Genomic DNA, 23105 nt, shown 5'->3' with positions numbered 1-23105 from the left:
AACTCTTTTTGGCTTCATGCTCCACTGAACAGCTTTCAAAGGACTGACGTCTCCAACACTGTATCCAACATCTTCTTTTCTGTCTGTAAGCTGGCTTGATAAAAGATTTGAAAACATTTAGAATACCATAGTAAGCAATAACTATCTTCTCCGTCTTGATGATTCCAAGGTATCAGAGTTAGCACGAGGCTATACCTTACACAGTTTTCACTCTGGGATGTACACCCACACATACTTACAGAGGGACTAACAGAGTGCCAGGCAAGTCTTCATCTTCTCCCCATTAGTCCTCTGTGACACCTCCTCCTCTCATTGAACAGTAGTTGGTCTGTAGAGAAGGAAGCAGCAGATTCAATGAAATCAAAAGTTAAAGAACTAAAGAGAAGTAAAGCTTCTTTTTTCTTTTCCAATGTAAATACAGTATATTTAAACTGAACTATTTCAGGTCATTTAAATGAATGTGTGTTTATACCAACAGCATGATCTCTGCCATTAGGTACGCCTGAATGCACCTCTATCAATTCAAAGCAGCTGTCTCTCAGGGGTCCTGTTCGATTGATTAAGCCTGGACTTTGAAGCCATCCAACATAAGTACTCTGATACATTCTGCTTGAATGAACCTCGGTATAGATAGACAGACAGACAGACAGACAGACAGACAGACAGACAGACAGATAGATAGCATAAGATAAGATAGACTTTATTGATTCCCCCATAGATGGAAATTTACATATTACAGCAGCAACAGAGGCAGGGCAAGATAAGCAAGCAACAGAGAAATAAAATAAGCAACAGATAGATAGATAGATAGATAGATAGATAGATAGATAGATAGATAGATAGATAGATAGATAGATAGATATGTAGATAGATAGATATGTAGATATGTAGATATGTACAATTTGGTTGGAGATGTAATGACAGAGGTGGAAATACCAAACAAGTTGGAAGGACAGCACAGAGCTGCTGTTGCTGGGGTGTAATAAAGATGGGGAGGTGAAGTGAGGAGAGGAATGAACGAAAGGGAGAGTCAAGGCACCATAATAGTTTGAGTCCTAATCAGACTGATAAGATATGACAACCTCAGAGCCTCAGAGCCAACATAACTATCCTCTCTCTGTGTCTTTCTCCCACACACACACACATAAACACCAAGATGCTGGTCATTTATGCCGTGGAGTTGGCTGTCAGGCCACGTTTACACGTACACTTCAAAAACGTTGCTGCCTCTGCAACTCCGAAAGTTATGGCTGTAAGGGAAAAATAGATTGTAGAACAGTATAGTAAATAACTCTCCCAAGACTTGACCATTCATCTAGTGTGTCATTATGTCGGTCTGGCAATTAATTGGCTACAAGTTGCATAGACATGAATAAAGAGTCCAGCATCAAAGAGTGCAACACTATACGCTATAACTTTATATTGTAGCTGTTTTAACATTTTAACTACGACTTTGCAGCACTGCAGTGTGCTGCGCTGTGGAAATAGCCATCTGTTATTTTTTTTATGTGATGGGAGAGTGCGATATCTCTGCTGCACCAAGAAGATCGTCTTGCCATGTGCTCTTGTCTAGCTGTGTGGTTGACACAAAGCTTCACATGACCACTGGATGCCCTCGGGGGTTTTTCCCTCCACTATTGATCTCCTCGCTGCTCTTGGAATCAGCCACCTGCCTACACAGCTGCTGCTCATTTGCTCATTAGCTCCCAAGTAAATATAAGAGGCAGTTTTCCCCAGGTGGTGTTCCCTGTTGTTGTGGCTGAGTCATTTGTGTTGGCCTGGTACCTGTTGCTGATATTCTTCCTGCTGACTCTGCAGAGTTGGCTGGCCTGATTGTGCCTGTCTGCATGTTTCTGACAGTAAACCTCAGAATCCCAGTGAGAAAAGAGGCTTTTAACATTAACTGCTCAGCTGCTTCGGGGTCCACATTTTACGCCTTTGTCATAAAGTGTTGAGTTTTATGTTTGGTCAGGTTTTGCAGTTATCTTGTTTTACCAAAGTAAGGATGGTAATTGTGGATTACTGAGCTTTCTTTGGAACCAAAGAAAATCTCGGTTGACTGAAATTGTGCGTATTTCTCTTTGATTGGTTGGAGGTTACAGCATTGCAGCAAAATAAGCACACTTAGACAATGGATTACAAAAAAGCAGGAAATATCAGATCAAGACCAATCAATTAGTCAAGTAGTCAGTTAGAAAATTAATCGTTGCTGCAATTTTCCTAATCAAATAACTGATCTTTTTTTAAAGCTAAAATTCCCCCCCGAAAAATAAAAATCCTGGTTGCAGCTCATCAAATGTGAATGTTTTCTTTTTTTGAATATATAAACTGGGATAGGGATACATCAACTGATCGGCTAGTGACCAGATGAGTTTCAGCTTGATCAGCCGATCGGTCTCAGATATTTGAAAAAAATCCAGTTAACACAAGATGAGGACCCAGGAGCTAAATTTTTGTAAATACAATTGATTGTCAAAATATAATTCAATTAATGTAGATCATCTATTCATATAGATAAAGAGTCAGGGACTTCCCATGAAAGAAAAGAAAGAGGAGCTGATGAACAGGTTAGAGAGTGAATAGTATTATCATAAGAACAAATAACAGTGAACCATGACCATCAATCTTTCAGGTTTACCCTTCAAATAATAATATTTCTCTTAATATCTGAATAAGTTAAAATGGAAATGGAGGCTTAGTTGTACGCTATAAATGTGAATGTAATAATCCGTAAGGACAAAATAAACTGGAGGAATTAACACTCATTCATCATTCACATTCATCCACCCTGTCTAACATGGAGCTCTTTTTTAATTTTGAGATGTTATGAGTGACAATGACACACTAACCTGGAGCAATAGTCAGTTTTATGAACATACAATTGAGTTTTTCATGAAAGCACAGTTACAAAAAAGCGTGTGTGTGCTGTCAATTATAGTCCTATTATAGACAGAATCAGCAGGTCTGACTTTGAAAAAAATTGGAATGAGCCAAGAAAATTTGGGCTTTGGGAAATTGTTTTGGACATTTTATAATGGATAATGAAAATAAAAATTAGTGGCTGTGATTGTTCGGTACCATTCACATTTGAAATCTTTGGTATTTAACACTTTTGTTTTAGACCATTTTATACAGCACACAAAATAAAACCCCTCCCTTCCTACAGCCCTCTTCCCTCCCCCCCCGTCACTGTCACCAGAGCGTGAGGACGCTGTTGTGTGTCTTGGAGGAAGATCATGTGATGTCCTCCTAACATTAGCTGTGGCTGCTGTGAGGTCTTGGGGTGCTTTCCAAGTCTCTTAAATTGCATCCACATCTCCCTCCCTTAAGTCCCTCACATCGAGGGTGCATGGAGAGACGTGAGGAAACCATCCGAGGAGAGCGTGAGCGTTGCGTGAAGCACGTCCATTTCTGATGACGGCGGCAGCTGATCACAGCTAATTTAATGTAGTCTGCCTGCAGTGCCATACTAATACTAATGAAGGCACACAGTTCTCACTGCCAGAGCAGTAGTGTTTTCTCTCTGCAGCCTGTTTTACCTGTTTAACAAACACCTGCACATGAAGAACAACCTGTACTCTGTTATACTGTGTCCTGCTCAGAAACCATTTCTACTGGATGATTGCATTTATATTGTTTATTCGTGATTTACCAATGTATTTATTGATATTCTGATTGTGAAATTAAGTAACTCAGAAAACTATTATGGCTTCTTTTGAACACTGGTAGTTGTTTGTTAGGTTAAATGTTTCAGGGAAAACTTAAATGAACTCATCAAACCCGGTGCTAAAGAGTAATCAGCCTCACATGTGACTGAATGGAAATGATGATAAATGATGTAAAGTTCTTTTGAGAGGCTCTCCTACTCTCTAACTTTAACTGTGTCCATTTTAGAAGTTTTGGGGGGGGGGGGATACCTGATCAGGAAAAAAAATAAAATTGTTCAGACTTACAACTAAGACAGATTTTTAACTAGATTTTCTGACTAGAGTCAGAAAACAAGTAAAACGTATAAAATTTGGGAGTGATACATTTGAGTATATCAATCTGTCTTTACTCCAACAATTGGTACAAGTGTAAAGTAGATCTGTCTAAGTGTATTTCTTTAGCATTGTGATGTGCTGGTCTGAAGGAAGGAGGTGAAACTCCTCATGGAGTTGATGATCAGGAAAGTAAAGGATCAAAGTAGCATTTTTGAAGACAAAATTAAAGTAAACGCATTGAAGCGGAGCTTCTTGGTTACCAGTCACTTTTACTGGTCAGCTTGACCAGCTTTGTCAGCCTGTTTTTGTTCAATGACATTTCATGGAAGGAAATGGAATTCAAGGAATTCATAAAAAAAAAAAAGAATAACTGCTTAAAAAAAGAATATTGCTGCAGAACCATCTTGAAAAGGCTGAGTGTGTGTCTAAACACATTATTAATGATAGTGATTATTTAAAGTATCAGAAACCACATCACCGCCCTCATCCTTTATGTAAGGGCGGGTGATACTGTCTAATGTCAGAAATCATGTCTCTTCTCATTTTCCATACATTTATCTTGAGTTGAGCTCTGGTGGTAAAATAATTGTCATTTTTAATAATAAGCATTGTGGTAGAAGTATCTCAGTGTTCTCAGTGACCCAGCTTTCTTTTTCTGACTCCCCCTTTCTTCTTTGCTGCATTTACATCTCTCTCTGCTCCCTGTTTACCCTCACTCCCTGGCAGATTCATCTCCCTTCCATATATTTACACCCTCTTTTACTCCACTTCATTACTCGCCATAACTTCCTCTCTGCCTGCGTCTCCCTCCTCTCCTCTCTCAGTGAGAGGCAACAGGAGATTTAGCTCTATGATGGCTAGTAGATTTTAAGTGCTGCATGACAGATGCAGTAGGTAAAGTATTGCACCATGACAGGTGTATGAGCGTACATACATGTGTGCTGATGCATTCAAGCACATCAGGGAATACGTGGAGTCTTGTTGGTGTGCTTGGCTTGACATTTTACAGCTGCAGCAATTGTAGATTTTATTCTATTGGCATGAAACTGTCTCCCATTGGGGGTCTTCGTACAGATACAGTGTGTGTATGTGTGTGTATGTACATGGATACATAGATAAACGGGTACAATAAATGCACAACACCTATAGGCACAACAATGCATGATAGAAATAGATCCCAATTTTTCTGTTTTATTTTCATTTTACTGTGATGTGACAATTTTGTCTTTCTGCACATAGAATATAATGTGCGATTTTAAAATATACCACAGTGTGTTTTGCCAACAATTGATTTTTCTATTCTCCAGCATTGTTCTGTTTAACTTCCACTTTCTTTGCTGGCATGCTCATAAATAACATAGGTAAAGCTTTTCTTTATTCCTTAGTACAACTGAGTGGGACAGACCAAGAAATTCTTTTATTTTTTATTTATTTTAAAATATCTGTTTCCATTTTTTTAGGCTTTTCCCCTTAAGCAGTAGCTGTTTTTGTTCCGAATCGATTCACATCAGTAAACTAGGCTGGGTTACAAAAGTTTAGAGATTGATGTGATCTATTCTTATGACGCAAATGAGCCCTGTTCTGCACTGTTGGAGAAAAGTTGAATTTGTTCTACAAGTTTGGGTTTGCTTGTTAGTTTAGTTCTTTCTGTTTCCTACTGTCAGGCTTTGTTTCTTTGTTTTTCACTCTTATCTTATAATGAAATTACAGAACTAAAACTTGTGCCATTTTCATGGTTGGTGTAAAAATGTTACACCAATTTGGTGCAGTTCTCAATTACTGTGCCCTGTTCTTCTAGTCCTGATGTATTAAACACTAATTTATTTTGTTGTGTTTGTAGTTAATGGTTGTGATATTCAGCTCTAATGCTCTTCTTTGTTCTGTTGCCAGAGTAAGGTGAATCCTGTCAATGTGACTCCACCCGTTCAAGCTGTGGACCAAGACAGAAACATACAACCTCCCTCTGACAGGCCAGGGATTCTTTACTCCATCCTCATTGGTATGTTTGGATATTTCTGGGTTCCGACTATTAGTGTTGGGCAATAAAGTAGTTAGATAAAGTACATTTATGTACCATCCACAGATTTAAACCATTGCAAGCAGTGTTGCAAATCCATGAGCAAGATTTCTTAAAGGCAATATTGAATATTTGTGTTAAATGTGCAAAAATGTGATGATGGACCATAATTTAAGTTCTCAATATGTTGTATTACTCAAAGCAGATAATTGTGTCTGTCCACAAACAGTGTCTTCATTGACATCTCCAAAAAAGTACTTTGTTGCAATATATAGTTGCATATACCATACATTGCATATTGAGTTTCAATGTTTGAAGCAAATAAAACAAATACAAAATCCCCAAATTCTGTCCTCTTGTGATAACCCTAATTGGCAAAAGACAGAGAAAGTTGTTTTATAGCATCATTTACCTACAACAATAGAGATAACTGTGATTCAGAGTGACATCAGCACATCTGTTCATAGAGGGCTTCACAGAACCAAATCCTGTCAACTGCAGATCTGTGGTCCCACGGCTCCTCAGCCCTGGGCCTGATTGTTGGAAAAGGATAATAAGGTTTTTGAGGAAGGCACTTAAACGTTTAGGTGCAGGATTAACGAAGCAGAGTTAAACTGTATGTAGAGTAATTGTTAAGAGGATGCTAATAGCCAGTTTGCGAAGCATAAGATGTTTCCAAAATCACAGAGATGGAATTATCTGCCCATTAAGGCTCCATAACTTTAGTCAAAACAGTAACAGTAAAGCTCAGTCACAGAAAAGACGGATTTTTCCTCACAAGAATCTGCATAGTCCGTAAAATTTACTGACATGACTTGACACAGATTTGATTACATTTCCCAGCCTCCCCCTGTGAAACTAATCTCTGTCTGCGTAAGGATTATGAGAGACAGTGTCACAAAGGGCAGAAACTCCACACAACGATTTCAGAATGAAAAAAAATGAGTTAATTGCAGTTGAGGGTTAGGTTTGGAAGCTTCATCGTCATAGGATTGTGTTTTTAGCTCTGATGGTTTTCATCAGCAGTGGTTGGTCATTGCTCTGGGCAGCAATATTTTTTTTGAATAACAAATTGTTGCAAGTGGAACTTTGAGCACATCTTCACTGAGTCCTTGATTCTTGCGCACAAGGACAAACATCGATATCCACAGATGTACTGCAGGGGGAATCATGCTGTCTTGTGCACGTGTGCCTATGTTGTTGCTACTTGATTTCCCCACTGAGCAATGCAGCATTCCAAAGCACCATATATGTATGTGTGTTTGTGCATCCCCACCTGCAGAGAGCAGAGATGAGAAAACTGGGAGCATTAGCCATGCACCCCCCCACACCCCCCCCCAATCTCTTTTATACTCCCCCTAGACACCCACCAGACAAACACATATTGATTCTTATACCAATTACTGATGTCTCTCCCTCCCCTGCTGCTCTCTCTCTCACACGTACACACATACAACTGCGTTTTTGTATATTTTGTTTTCCTCTGTTCTTACTGTGTCGTGTTTCCTACTCTCTCAGGCAAACCAGGGACCTATGCAGAATATTTCAGCTTGAACAGAACCACAGCGGAGCTCCTGCTCCTGAAGCCCATCGATAGAGAGCTCTACCACAGATTTGATCTGGTTATCAAGGTGAGAAACACAGGAGCTGCAAACAGGGGAGGTTTGACTCAATTTTCTCCCAGCATTTTTCTTTTGGAGACGGCAAACTCCCTTCTAAATGCACACCAAGTATCCCCCAAGTATCCAATAGGCTGCTGATGAGTAAATCTGTGAGGTTGAATAGAGACTAAATGTTCATCCTGCTTGCTAGTTTCTGTGAACTAAAAGTAGTCTACCCTAAACATATTCAATGGTAGTAATTATAAAGCACTAGAACTATTTCATGCTGTGTGATAGTGTTTTTGTCTCAATTAGGCTGGCAATGGAATTAAACCACCAAGCAAACATCAGGTTCTGCTCTACTGAAATTGAAAATGGAATTCTTCCACTTTTGCTGTTGTTAAAGGAAGTCACTTCTGTGTAACTCAGCCAAATCTTGAGACATGGACATGAAACACATATTGATATTATTCAGTGTGACCATGGATATCATTGTCTGAGATATCCACAGTGAATAAATATCCATGAATCTGCTTAGAAGTCATCGAAAAAAAACACAGGTTTCAGAATTTGGCAGGGAATCGAGACCGTTTTAAGATTTCTTCAGTATCAAAGTAATTTAGTGACAACTGTTTTTACATCCATGGATACATTGCAAACAGTTACTGTGAATGGCTAATTTGACATACTTTCAATGGTGAAATACTATATGTTAGTCGTAGAAGGACAAACAGTTTCACGCTAGAAAATTTCACTTCAAAATAAAAGGCTGTTGCTCCAGAGGACCAGCAAGTTCATAATACGGTAAAATAGTAGATAATTGCGACAGTAAATATTAATGGGATGGGGGGGTGGAAAATACATATACAGTGGGGCAAAAAAGTATTTAGTCAGCCACCAATTGTGCAAGTTCTCCCACTTAAAAAAAGATGAGAGAGGCCTGTAATTTTCATCATAGGTACACTTCAACTATGAGACACAAAATTAGAAAAAAAAAAAATCCAGAAAATCACATTGTAGGATTTTTAATGAATTAATTGGTAAATTCCTCGGTAAAATAAGTATAAGTAATATACAGGGTGAGATCTTGTGTGGAGCCCCAGATCGAGGGACATTATCAGTGGTCTTGTATGTCTTCCATTTTCTAATAATTGCTCTCACAGTTGATTTCTTCACACCAAGCTGCTTACCTATTGCAGATTCAGTCTTCCAAACCTGGTGCAGGTCTACAATTTTGTTTCTGGTGTCCTTTGACAGCTCTTTGGTCTTGGCCATAGTGGAGTTTAGAGTGTGACTGTTTGAGGTTGTGGACAGGTGTCTTTTATACTGATAACGAGTTCAAACAGGTGCCATTAATACAGGTAACGAGTGGAGGAAAGAAGAAGTTACAGGTCTGTGAGAGCCAGAAATCTTGCTTGTTTGTAGGTGACCAAATATTTATTTTACCGAGGAATTTACCAATTAATTCATTAAAAATCCTACAATGTGATTTCCTGGATTCTTTCCCCCCATTCTGTCTCTGATAGTTGAAGTGTACCTATGATGGAAATTACAGGCCTCTCTCATCTTTTTAAGTGGGAGAACTTGCACAATTGGTGGCTGACTAAATACTTTTTTGCCCCACTGAACATATATCCTCCAGCTAGCATTAAAACTACTGACCAGTGCAGGTCATGTTGAAATCAGCCCTCCTCCCCTTCAGAAATGAATTCAGTCCAAATGCAGATTTAGTAGTGCTGTGAGCTAAAGCCCACCTTCGTATAAGCTGTGCTCCACACCGTTTTATTTGTTTATAGCTTTAGTCTACTTCACAATAAATAAATAAATAAATAAATATAGCAAAGAGAAACCCTAGATTTGCTGTTTTTCTCTGATAAAATGTGGTCTCTGAAGGGAAATTGTTTTTGTTTGAAAAAGTGACTGAAGTGATTGAAAAGACTGCTAAAAGTGACTCACTAGTGACTTATCAACTCAACTTCTCTAAATATTGCAATTCATTTGCAATTCAACCTTCTATACAAGAGAGCACACAGACTTTGTTTTATTATCAAACCCAAAATGTTGAGCTCCATTACAGAAGTGTTTCACTGCTGGAAAGGTATTTTCACAAAACTGGGTTGTCTGTGCTGTAGAAAGGTGCAAATATTTTTGACCATAGAAAATCGAGAGAGAGCAATGGCCTTACCTAGAAAACCTACAACAACCAGAATGCATTGTGCCTCCGGGTGGCGATACTGGGTGAGGACAACATGGAGGAAAGTTGATTATTTTTCATATGTTATCCATATTATAATGATGCAAAGCCAGTTGAAAAAGGCAAAGTTCCCCTTTAACTGCAGTCTTATTACTTACTATGTAAAACATTATCATTAACTAGCGTTTCAGCACTAGGTGTAGTGGCTGGTGTACAGAAGGTGAAACATCACAGCCAAAAAAACCAATTATTTTCTTCTCCCTTTAGGCAGAACAGGACAACGGTCACCCATTGCCAGCTTTTGCCAACCTCCAAATTGAAGTTCTGGATGAAAACAACCAGGCACCCTACTTCCTGGAGATCAGTTACCATGGCTACGTCAGTGAGGCATCACCAGTGGGAACCACCATAGCAAGCAATGCCAGCCTCTCTGCACCGCTGGCCATCGTGGCTCTGGATAACGACGTGGAAGAGGTAAGGAGAGCATTCAGAATTCAGTGACTAAAACCATTGTAAACTGATGAATACTAAAAAAAAATGGTAACACTCAAGTCAGAATAATGTTATTGTAAATACAGAGAACAATGAAGAAGCTCTTGCAAAAATCAAGAGGTTATCCAAATGTTAATTAGCATTGTTGAAAGCCTTAATATACTAATACACACATCACTTCATTGCCTTTGTGTGTAAAAAATTTAATTAATTAAATTAAAATGAATTTTTTGTTATTTGTGAAAACTTTTTTTCTCTCACATTTAAACAAACACAAGAATTTTTGTGTGTTGTATTGTAGCCCTTTACCTCTGAGGAGTCACTCATATAATGTGTTGCATTTACTTCTTCTATAGCTGACGGCCAATGAGATGCCTGTAGGTATCAACTGAGTTTGTTCATTCTGCCGTTGCCTCTTTTTGCTGAGTCCTCTGAAGCCTCAGCTGGTTGATGTTAATAAAGCAGAGAATGTATTTACTTAATCTTCACTAGAATTTATTTACTCAATTTCAATGCCAATTGCTCAATGTTTCATGGTGGCTTGAAAGTGATTTGATTTAGATTGCAATTGATTGTCATTAAACATTTTACCACATAGAAATTGACTGCTGCCTGACAGGCCTGCCTTTCCTTGTGGCATTTCCTAAGTTCTGATTGGACAGTCGCTGTTTGGGGTTAACCCACAGTCTTAAACGCTGTGCTGGTATATCCTTACATTATGGCCTGAAGGAAAAGAAGCACCTTGGAACTTCTAGCTGACCATAATATGAAATGCAAGTCTCTAGTGTGTAAACAAACCAGTTCCCGTCTTCAACCGCAATTAAATCACCATGTAAACAAAACCAGCAGCATGGTGACTGTGAATCTCTGCTTTGTGCCTTGCTTGCAGTGTGTGAAGTGCCCTATCTAATTTCCCCACGAATCTGGATAGTAAAACCATTTCCCTCTTAAATTGCCTCTCAGTGATAATGTAAGAATTTACAGTGCTGCAGCATTGTTATCGCAGATGCATTCCCAAGAGCTTAGTTTGTTTAAGATGTAGCATAGGCGTTTTGACAAAAACAAGCTTTGGTTCATTGCTTTCTAAAAGGCCCTCATAGCAGGGAATGGGCTTAGTGAGGATAATGTGTGTTTTTCTGTGTGTTCTTGAGACTGTGTGTGTGTGTGTGTGTGTGTCTGTGTGTGTTTGTGTTTGTGGTGGTTGATATACATTGAGTTATTTTAAATATTGCTAACCCTGGTCTTTCTTTCAGCGTTAAGTACCAACAACGATGATTAGTCCTAATTGCTTTTATGTGCTGTCCATCACTTTTATTTATGTGTGCATACGACTGAGTGTCTGTGTGTGTGTGTGTGTTTATTTATGACTCAATATCCACACTGGCTACATCGACAATATTATCAGCCCCCCTACCCTGCTGAGCCAGCCTTATCTGGAATGAAACTCACACACACAGAAGAAGCGACTGTGTGGGTAATGTCAGGGGAGGACTTGGATGAGGATTGCCTCTCCATCACTGAGTGTATCACATATACATATACACACACACACACACACACACACACACACAGCCTTAGGAGAATTTTTATGTCAAGAAAACCTTGTAGGAGATGGTATTTCATTCACCTTCTCCTATCTGAGCACTCAGCTGTTTTACATATGGGTGCATCATTATTTGTTATGTTCCTCCACATATTTATACCACTTTTCCCTTAATTTGTGAAATACAATAATATGTAACCAAATTTAGACTTAGAGAGAGAGAGAAACTGATATAATTGAACACCTGTTTCTTGCCTTCTTAAAATGTGCTACTTTTGTTATCTGTTCTTTTCATTATTGTCAGTATGTTCGGCAAGCTTCCAGTCTTATAAAATCTCACTGTATTCCTTCAATTGAACCAGTGGAGGTGCTCAGTGGGTTGCACTGGGCAGCTTCCAGGTTTAGACATGTTTCCCCCCCACATATTCAACAGTACCTTTCTTGGGTGATTAAAGCTTAAAGGGAAAAGATCACCATTTGTGTTTCTCTAAACATCCGTCTCTCTCTCCAACAGACCAGGGACCCTCAGCTTCAGCTATCACTGGACAGCTATTCTCACCTTTTCTCTGTGTCTCCTACTGGAATCAGAAGATATCTCACCCTGGTGCAGCCACTGGACAGAGAGACACAGGACTCCTATACATTCATGGTACTCTAGAGCCGTGGCATTTGTGTGCATTATAAAGACACTGTGGGTGTGAGAGAGAGATAAGTCTGAATGCATTTGAATAACTCACCCTCAAATCAGGGAACATCGATAAAATGGAGTGGCGGTGGTCTTGGAGGAAAAAGAGTCTTATCTAATGAAAAATGAAGCAAGAGGAAGAAAAGAAGACAGGAGGAGAGGGGGGCAGATGGATAGTTGTAGGCATGTGCATGGGTAGCTCTATAGGGTCAGTAAAATTTCAAGCCCAAGGTATCAATTTTTTCCAGTAAGTAGGGAGAAGCAGGGAAAAAACGGTGGTCGGCCAGGTAAAGGAGAGAAAACAGACTTAGAAATAAGCCAGCAGGAGGTTACAGATAAAAGAAAAGAAGCGGCATAAATGGAGGGAGGAGAGAGAGGAGGGACAAAGAATGAAAGAGAATAGACGAAAAGAGATGCAAGTTATGTGCATTACAGTTATACCCTTTCATAAATAGGGAACAGTGTTCAGAGTCCAGAATTTACAACTACTGTTGTGGTAAAAGTGCAGAAATAAAAGTTGAAAACAAGACTTTATTATAGTAGTTGCTATCCCTCTTTCCATCAGTTGTCCTGTCAATCAGCCTCTCGTATTATTTGTGGTTGTCTTCCTCTAGTCCACTTTCCCCATTCTTCCCCCTCTCATTTGTTCTTCCTCTCCCTCTCAATCCGCCATTATGCCTCTCTTATTCTCTATTTTATTTCAGTGCAGTCAAATGCAGCAGTTTATTGGTCTTGGACAGAGAGGATGCCCGCTGCCAGGCACAGACTATTTCTCTGTGTGTTCTTCCCCATATGACATACAGCATTGTTACTTCATACAGCAGTCTGTTATCTGTCCGGTTCAGCCTCGTCACACTGGCAGTGTTTGCTTCTGAGCGTGTGCACACGTGTGGGAGTGCAGCATATCGTCTAAGTTAATGCATCCTTCCTGTGTGCATACAGCTATTTGGAAGTTATAGATGGGAGAAGCAGAAGGTCTGGTGTATTGATTGAAAGGCAGAGGTGTATAGTAATCATCATGAAAGCCTTGCAGGAGAAATTAAACTCAAGGAGGAGAGAGTGCTATGAGACATGGAGGATGATTTTCATTTAAAGGAGTCAATCATCTTCTTGGCATATGAGCCAGTGGAGAAGATTGGTATCAGTGAAGGAGCTTCCGTCGTTTCTGTTGATTTGCACTATGGATGTTTTCCAAAAAGATGGAGCAATGCATGTTTTAGTGATATTTGGTAGTATAAACTGCTTTACGGAAGAGTCACCGCTGGAGGAGAGGGCAAAACAGGAACAAAAGTCACAAAATTTGTTGTGAATGTAAAGTACCCATGGCCTGCTTAACCAACATTTTAAATGGACACATTTGCTTGGTTTTGTGACATACGGGAGAATGGACGCTAAGGTTGCGTGCCAAGTGGAGAACAAAGGAGACCGGGATCATGATAAAAGCTGACATTAAATCATAACATAACTATAATATAACAGAAATATGCAGAATTGGATTTCATTTTTCATTTCATTTCAAACTTGGATTGGGAGCTAAGCGATCTCAGACAGTTTGCCTATCTTTGAGTGTTTGAGTTTCATCTTATCATCATTGACACATTGCAACGTTTCTGAAATTACCAAATGAAACAGTGGATGTGTCTCTGTAAAAAGGTAAAAGTAGCAAGCGGAGCAAATGGTAGTAATGGTACATCGACATTATGATTAATCTTTTTTGTCTATGGTTCTTTTTGTATTTTACACATTACATTATAATCTGACTTTATGAGTTTATTAAAGGCAGCATGGAACAACAAACACTGTAAAGGAAACATGTTGGGGAAATTAAATATGGAGGAGACAACTGGGACCGATTAGTTTTACGAGTTTCAAGAGTTTTCAGTTGCACCCACAAAAACACATAAATAAACCTAATACAGAGGTTTGGATCGAAAAAAGCACACAACAACTCTACCACAAAAGAAACAGGGAAAAAAAAAGATACTATCAAGATTTCAAGGACATATTGAGCACATAGCCCGCCCACCTCAGGATTCTCAAAAGGCAACATTTTGTTGCTCATTTAGAACAAGGAACAACAAGGAACATTTTATTTGTTTGGTCTTGTCAGAAAAATACAGAAAACATTCTTTTTAATTCTCTCTTTCTCTGTGTGTCTCTGTCTCTCCAGCTTTTAGCTTCAGATGGCGTCCAGCAGAGCATTCCAGTTACCGTGGCCATAACTGTATTGGACGCCAACGATAACACTCCCACTTTTGCTAACGTCTCTTATAATGTCAACCTGTTTACCGATATGATGGCGGGAGAAACTGTGTTACAGGTACAGTGTCAAACACACTATTCTTTAATAATACAGTTCTTAACATGTTTAGTATTTGCCACACGTTATTAAAGGATTAAACTTTATATTTCTTCACAGCTGTCAGCAGTTGACTCTGATGCAGGTGCCAACGGTCAGGTCACCTACCGGATCTTAGCTGGTGACCAGGGACATTTTCTTATTGGTAACAGGTAAGTACATCACCTAAATTGTAATAGTATTTAGATTGTCATTTTAATGTTGAAGGAATAGTGTGACATTTTGGGAAATACGCTTTCTTGCCCATAATTAGACGCGAAGACCGTCATGTTTGTAGTTAAATATGAAGCTACTGCCAGCAGCCATTAAGCTTAACTTGGCATAAAGACTGAAAACAGCGGGACACAGCTAGCATGAAAACACCCACTAGTATCACTAAAAGCTTGCATACAAAGGATACGTTTCAGCTGTAGCTGTCGATTTATCTTTTTCACACGTGTCTGATGGAACAGATGCTCTTCTGTGCATAGCCATAGCCACCATTGACGCCACCAAAGTCTGGACCTTCGTATTTTTTCTGAGGTATAGCCTGTACAATAAAAGCCAAGAATTATCTGCCTAAAAATAACTTAACTTTGACGCCGCAAAGATATTGGCCAACATGAAGATCACCTAGTTTTTATCCATCATTGACTGTGGATGGCTGGTGAAGTGGATGATCTTGCTACTACAAAAACTCAACACAGGGGTTCTTCGATTACATCAATAACTTGAGGAAAGCAGGCAGGCAGCTGAATCCATGCAAAGCATTACACAGACACATGGAGAATTTTACCAGTGGACTGCTTGTAGTTCAACACCATTCAGCTCCAGCACTAACAGCTCCTGTGCATTCGCTCTCTGATACACGTTATATCTTGTTTGACTTTATCTAAAAAAAAAAACCAGTATAATGTGTTTTAATGTGGGAGCTATATGGCGACTCCAGGAAGCAGTACTACTCCTTGGGCTTTGTCACAACCTTGAGCCCACCAGGCAGCCGGTAAAGACTAACTCCTGGCTTGGAAATGAATAAGCATATTTGTCCAAAGGTGGAAGTATTCCTTAAATTAATTCAGCGGACTCTTCAATGTAAAAAAGCTCAGTGCTGCTGTTCTTGTTTTTGATATGAGACCACAAATCCACTTGCAAAATGAAAAAAAGATACCTCAGTTAAATGGACGTATAGGTGTCTTTGGTACTGTTGGAGATCTTAGTATTGTTGTTATTAATGACTTGCATAGGATTTGTAAATCCGCATATATAATTGTCACATTATCAAAACTGCAATGATAAGTAATTGCTAGAGAACTACTATAAGGTCATTGATGAGACAAATGGAGGTCTGTGTCTCAAGATGTAATCCTAAGTGAACTGTTTTCACAGCACTGGGGTCATCACTGTCGCACCAGGCGTGGAGCTCATTGTTGGGCGGAGCTACGCTTTGACTGTGGAGGCCATAGACAACGGGCCTCTACCCCACAGAAGGTAAAGGTTTCTCTCTATCTGCTTCATTGCTCTACTTCCTCCGTCTGTCTGCAGCTGAGGTTTGCATGGTCAACAGAGCTTTCACACTCAATCAGACATTCCACATTCCTCTCAAGAGCTCTTTCTTTGTCTCTCTTTCCTTGCCACATCTTCACAGTACTTTTTCATGCTTAGAAATACATCCTGAATTACACATTTATATTGGAAAATACCAGGAAACGAGTCTAGGAGAAGAAAATAGATGGTATAGTGTGAGAGGAAAGAAGAAGATGGAAAATAGTAAAGCAGAATCATACGTAATGAGAGGGTTCTTCAGTTCTAGTTACCCTCTTCTGGGGAAATGGAAAGAAAATTATACTGTCTGCATTTCAGCAGGTACCCATGACACCCAGAGTAGATCCCACAGATGGTAAGAGACACTGAATTTAATGCACTCTGTATCTGTTGCATTCAAAAGGATAAGGACTGACTTGATAAAGTGACATTTTGTAGATTTTTGTTCTTCCCTACCTCCTGTTTTCCCATCTCCAGCCCCTCATCTCTCCTTCATGGAGTAAATCAATGAGGAGTCATAACTTTTACCAACTCACAAACCCAGGCTGTTCCCCAATTTGGGCTATTTCATGGAAAATACCCCTTATATTTTATAAACTCCCCGTGTATTGATTGGGTAGCTAAAGTATGTCAGAGAGCAGTCAAATTGTGAAATTTTCGTTTTAGCTATTATCGTGCAATATCTGAGAGCAGAAGCGAATCCAGTCATTGAACCGCTCATCCACTGGAACATGGTCAATCTTCCATACATCGCTCCACCGATTGATGTAGCAGCTGCACTGACAAAGAGTTTGATTCTTTTAATGTGTTTTGCTGCACCATACAAGAAACATCATAAATCAGGGACTCGGTAGGAACATGCCACGTGCTTTGCAGGTGTCAGAAAAGAACATGCATCAAAAGGGGTTTGCTTCCTTTGATGAGTCAGTTTACATGCATATCGTGTAATACAGAAACACCATAAGGAAAACTCTAAAAGAAAAAAAAGAAACTGGAATCAGTGAACAAAAGCCATACAAACTGAGCTATGGCACCAGCTTGAGCGGAAGCCTGTTGTTTGCTGATACTCGAAGCACACTTGGGTGTAGTGCTTTGTGTTTTGCACTTTGGAATATCTCAACAAAAAGATAAATTAGCGCCTCAGTGTCCTTGGAGAAAGGACGAACATGCCAAGTCCTTGCTCTTTGAACAAGAAGCACAGGACAAAAGCAAGACATAGTTACAGATATTATACAATAGGTAAGATTGACTATCTAAAACACTGTTTGAGAAGGAGGCACATTGCAATACCGAGGATCAGGTACACTTATGTTAGAGGAGGTTCTGGTCAAAGGGGAATATCCACCCCCTCAATTATTGATGCATTTTATACTAAAACACACTTGAGGAAGTCAGTGAACAGTCATTTATTTAATTGAAGCTGTCAGCTGACAACAGTGGAGATTTCCGTGATGAAAATGTAATCAAATTAAATCATCTCACCTGCCACGTGGTTTAATGTTAAAGGAAAGGAAAAGAAAAATATTTTTTTCTTTTAGCTTTGCATGTAACAGCCCGTCCGTTAGCAGTTACCTCTCCTGTGAGAAAGGCAGACTGATTAAAGGGAGACTTTGTTGATTTTAAAAAGTAGTTTAAAATGCGACTTGCGGGCAAGTTAAGCTTTGTTCATTAAAGTTGAGCATTGTTCACTACTGGCATTGTAATGATAAACAGCTGGTTGAAAATCGTCAAAGTTTCCCTCTAAGAGTAACATTGTCTTGCTCATAATGGATAATTTACCTTATGCTGCCCTTTCAATTTTAATGCCAATGTGAATCCGGTCAAGTTGTGTTATATACTTTAATTTAACAATATATTTTTAAAAAGTCATTAAAAGTTGCAACTGGTAGTCTATTGCTTTGCATGCTTAGCACCGTCTTTGTCTGTCCTTGGTCATTTGCATTCAGAAAATGATGAGGTGGAGGCAAAAAATAACTAGAAACTGCACTGAAATTTTTGGACTCTCAACCCAGTCCTTTACAATTTGGTATTCTAGTGGGAGTTACTCACAAAATTAACATTTAATTGGTGGATTTTGATCAGCTTTATTTTAGTTGATACAGATCCATTGAAGTTTGCCTGGATCTGCCCAAAACCAATCCTTTGGATCGGCTCAGGACATCCCTTATGAAAACTAATAATTAAATGCTATGAAACCTTGCAGCTCTTGGGCTCTCAAAGTCAAAGCTTTATGAAACAGCACAAATGAAATTTGCTTCAACAGTTGACTTATAGGCTGTCCTCAGGTTAACCTGAATCAATCTACCGTGTCTAATAAACCAGTTTCACAAAACAGTGTAAAACAACAATTATCATCATCAGGGTTTATTTATATCTGTATTAAAATATTTTATTTGTTACAACTGCAGTTTTTGAATCTGTCCAACTATGTTTGTCAGTCACCATAAAAGCTAGAATCCTCTCCCCCCCTGGTCTCGTACACGGCTCCAGCTGCCTCATAGCTGCCAAATCAATACAGAATGTGAACCAGCAGATTGAAGTAGTTCCAGTGATTGGCTCACAGATTGTCCCCAAATTTCCCCAGACCCCCTGTTTATCTCAGCTGAAAACATAACCCGCATAACAAATCAATATCTATCTCCGCTACCTGAAACTATGGGTCAGGACCCAAAATGAGCTGTGCATCCTGTCACTAGTGGACATCAACAAGACATGAGTGACAGCATGTTTTAATGGCTCTGGATCTCAGCTTGTGCAGGTATTGCAATACTAATATAGTGTTATGGTGCTGGAACTGTTGAAGGACCCCTGAGAAACATGTTTCATTCAGATTAGAAGTGCTTTTGCCTGGCCTAGATAGATGCACCCCGGAATACTGAAAAGCGTTAATGCTCGGGGGTCTCATTTATACCTTCATCAAACTGTAAGAGTAAGAAAGAAAAGAGAGTAGCCCCAGAGAGAACAGATAAGATAGGATAAGAAATTAGAAGAAAATCTTGATAGAGATCAAGACAAAGAGATTATGCTGCACTGTACTCTTAATTTGCATGTAGTAAAATATGGAGATAGTACTGTCAGTGTTTTGCAAGCAGTGTGTTCGGCACGTTATTTGAAAAAAATGTAATCAGTTACTCAATACATATTACTCATATCACTTACTTTACTTTTACACTTTTGTTACTTGGCCCAGCACCGTCAGAGGCGCCTTTTAAACAACTCCAAATCCTCTGCACCAATAGGACACTTGTGTTGAAATGGAAAACTCAATTTAATGGTTTACAAGCAGCCAGCCAACAGTTACAGTTACTTGTTATTATTTTTACATATAATTGCACAGCTGCATTGAATACTCAATTCTGATTGGTCAATCATGGCATTCTTAGGTCTGTTATTTCTGTATAGAGCTGCTATGGACGCAGCTGTGATAGTGGAAGCAATAAGATAATTTTCAAATCAATAAAATAATTTTCAAGTCAGTAGTTTGTTTCAAATTGTTGATTTCTTTGAAAGCGTGTAATAAGCAGGATAATGTACAGCGAGTGGCGGCCATTATAGCAAAATGAGCCCTGACAGGGCGACGCTGGAGGCCGGCGCGAAGTGGAGGGATCTTAAATCATCCTGAATCATCCGAACCTCAAACCCTAACCACAATAATGACGAGCTTGCTGTACATCAAGTACAGGAGATTTCTGATTGTAGATTCACCCGTGACAAATGTTAGCAAGCTAGCTTAGGAGACAAAACATGTGGTCCCAAGCAAGTCACAACACCAAGTCCTGAAGTTGTAGCCCTAAAGAAGTCGTTACTTGTGCTTGACCAAATGTGATGCAAAATGCATGTCAACAGTTCAACTGTCGTAGTAACATGAGACGTTGTAGTGCCTCCTTTTCTATTAAGAGAGAAAGTTACAGTCGCAGTAATCATGTCAACTGTTTTATTAGTCTTTTACAAGTTAATTTAGTTGAATGGATTTGTAAGGTAAGTTTTTAAGGCTTAAAGACTCAAGTCTACATCTCTGCTAAAATGCAGTTGTCTGAAGCATATAAAGTGTAAATGAAATATACCAACCGACAAATGCGGCAGATAAACCCCTTGTCTACATGACACCATAGTGAAAGTAGTCCACACTGGGTCAAGTCAGCCACAGTGCCGCACATAAATAGGTTGAAAAATAGACTGGTCATGTAAAAGTGAGCTTCGGGTTACATAAATGGTGAGCTGTTGTGTGTCTGGTGTAGAGAGCTGCATAAAAAATCGGAAAGAAATTGAAACGTATGTGGTTCGTGAGACATTCGTGAGATAGCTTACTGAAAAACACGGCTAAAAATTACTCAGTGTAGACCAGGAAGCAGCAATTTAATGCTCAGAGTTCAGAGAAATAAAAACAGGACGGCAAAGTGCACTCAGTGACAAAGCCATTCCGTTAAACTCTCATCTAACCCAATAATGATTTTCTGGACCACCAAATAACTCTAAATGACTGGAGAGGACAAAGTTATTTGTGTGTGCAGTAGGGCCAAACGATGACTCAAATGTGAAGAGAACCAAACATGTCCTTAACTGTGAGTGTGTTGTACTTCAAGACTGAGCAACTTCATTTTTTCTGCGTCCTCTCTGTAAGAATTCTTTTTCTGTAAGAATTTGTTGTGCAACGTAGTGTTCGTCTGTACTGAAGTGTGTTTGTATTTGAGTGTGTACTGTACAGCACAAGTGGGAAGAGTTATATATGGATAATTCATGTTAAATAAGAAAGCATTTTAAAAGAAGGAATTGCTTCCATTGGTAGACAGAGCGTTTCAGGGTGGAAATAGAGAAGGAGAAATAGGCCCTAGCCATAGTAGAAACCACGACTGAATAATCTCCAGTCGCTCAATTGGTTTTCATAAATAATGACATCTGAATTGTTTTAATAAAACACTGGCTTTCACTCTTTCTGCCAGCTTACATTTTTTCCAGCCTTTATCTATTTATTTATTGTTGTGAACATAAACAGATTTTGTGGGCTATTGTTTAGACCCGAGGTTCTTTGGCTTTTTCAGTCGATGATCCAGTTTGAGTGGAGTTAATCTCTCCCTTCTCTCCCCGCTGAAACTCTCGCCAAGTAGGAACACAAACTAAAGCCCTGTGGTCTTGTCCTGTGGGGACAAAAGTGGGAAATGGGAGTAACTGGGTTTTTTTCCAACCCCTTATTTATGACATGTGAGCAATGACCATGAAGAGAAGTACGCTGTTTTCTTCCTCGTGTGACGTTTCCACCCAGTTGATCTTCTGCGAGCCACCGTTGTTTTCATGTAAGCCAGCATCAGGCATCAAGACTTTTTTCTGAGAAGGCAGGAGCAAAATAATTCAATACATTTGAATTTGTAAATCTCATTGACCCACCGGTGGGTTAATCAATATAAACTTCTGCGCTGCCATAGGCTGCCAAACTCCAAGAACTTGTATTTTAAATTCAAGTGGTGAACCCAAAATTTTCATTAGATAATATGGTGAAATACGTTTTGGGAAATGCATATACAGTAAGATGCCTGGAATTTTTCTATTTGATGGCTGCTGGTGAGGAACATGAAGCCTTGAACATTGAAGCCAGTTTGAACATTATAAAGCTTCAATGAATACACTAGATTCCACACCAATACAGTGTTGAATATGATTATTTTCTAACTTTAAAGCTATTTGAAAGTGCATATGTGGAAACTGTATGTCAAAGGGGGTTTAATAATACAGATATTAAATATAATGTGTACTTTGTTCTTTACCTCTGAGGAAAAGGATATTTTCCTTTTGACATGAGATGAATCTTAACAGGTCTGAAGGTGCATCTATATTTCTCTTTTCTTTTATCAATGCAAATATTTTGGTTCTTCATTCACTTGTCCCACCTATTCTTTCCTATTCATGTACTTTCATTCATATTAGACATTATCCAAAGGTGATTGGTCAGGATATCAAAAGAAGAAACCCAAAGCTGATTTACTTTTAATGAAACCACACAGTGATCAGCATTATTTCATAGGAGTGGTGTAATATATGACAGAAAAGTGGTTCCCACAAAGTAACCTGTGCCCTGAAGGTTGTGTTCGCTGCCAGTGGAGCATTTTTATTTTGAAGTTATTATTAAGAGTCCCAGCTCTTTTGTGTCTTGCTCGTTTGAGAAAGGAGTCCCTCTGGATCAAAATTCTTGACTTAATTATCTAAAAGAATTGGTGCAGCAGATGTCAGTGCTAGTTTCGGTTATATGTTGTTATTTCCAATTATGTAAGGCAGAGGGTTGAAATCTGTAGTTCTCGAAAACATGACAACTGTGACCCAGGCAACCAATTGTTTTCAGAAAGTAACAATGGGCACAAGCTGTTTACAGCACTGGAAACAAAAGCTCTGTCAGTTGCAGGTCATTATGGTGGCATGTTGATTAAAAAATGCAGCTTATTGTACGGCCAAAGCTGTTTGGCAGGCGGCAAAATTAACGCTGTGTAATGTTGCAATGTTAAACAATCTCTCGTCAGATACCAATCCACATTTCTCTTGGTGTCATCACCTTATGAATAAGAAACTTGATGTTTCTTTCCCTCTTTTTCTTTGCCTTTATTCACTAATTAATAATTGCTTAATTAATTGCTTTTAAGACTATTTTCCTGCTCTTTTTTTATAGCCTGCTATGTCTGTAGTTCCATCTAGAAACATTTTAAGTGTCCTTACCTACAATTTGG

General features: G+C 39.1%; 1 protein-coding gene across 1 annotated transcript in view; it reads left to right on the top strand.

Annotated features, from left to right (window-relative positions):
* Positions 1–23105, top strand: part of LOC139219518 (protocadherin-15-like) — a 143070-nt gene that overhangs the window by 38344 nt on the left and 81621 nt on the right. Inside the window, exons 9-15 of the mRNA XM_070851409.1 lie at positions 5874–5982; positions 7519–7631; positions 10063–10269; positions 12345–12479; positions 14686–14835; positions 14935–15026; positions 16240–16341. Coding sequence (XP_070707510.1) covers positions 5874–5982; positions 7519–7631; positions 10063–10269; positions 12345–12479; positions 14686–14835; positions 14935–15026; positions 16240–16341 — 908 coding nt within the window. The remainder of the gene's footprint in view (positions 1–5873; positions 5983–7518; positions 7632–10062; positions 10270–12344; positions 12480–14685; positions 14836–14934; positions 15027–16239; positions 16342–23105) is intronic.

Source organism: Pempheris klunzingeri, chromosome 20 (assembly GCF_042242105.1).
Source record: "Pempheris klunzingeri isolate RE-2024b chromosome 20, fPemKlu1.hap1, whole genome shotgun sequence".
NCBI classification, from domain to species: domain Eukaryota; kingdom Metazoa; phylum Chordata; class Actinopteri; order Acropomatiformes; family Pempheridae; genus Pempheris; species Pempheris klunzingeri.
The sequence above is the reverse complement of the archived record's forward strand: the minus strand, read 5'-3'. Positions and strand labels throughout refer to the sequence as shown.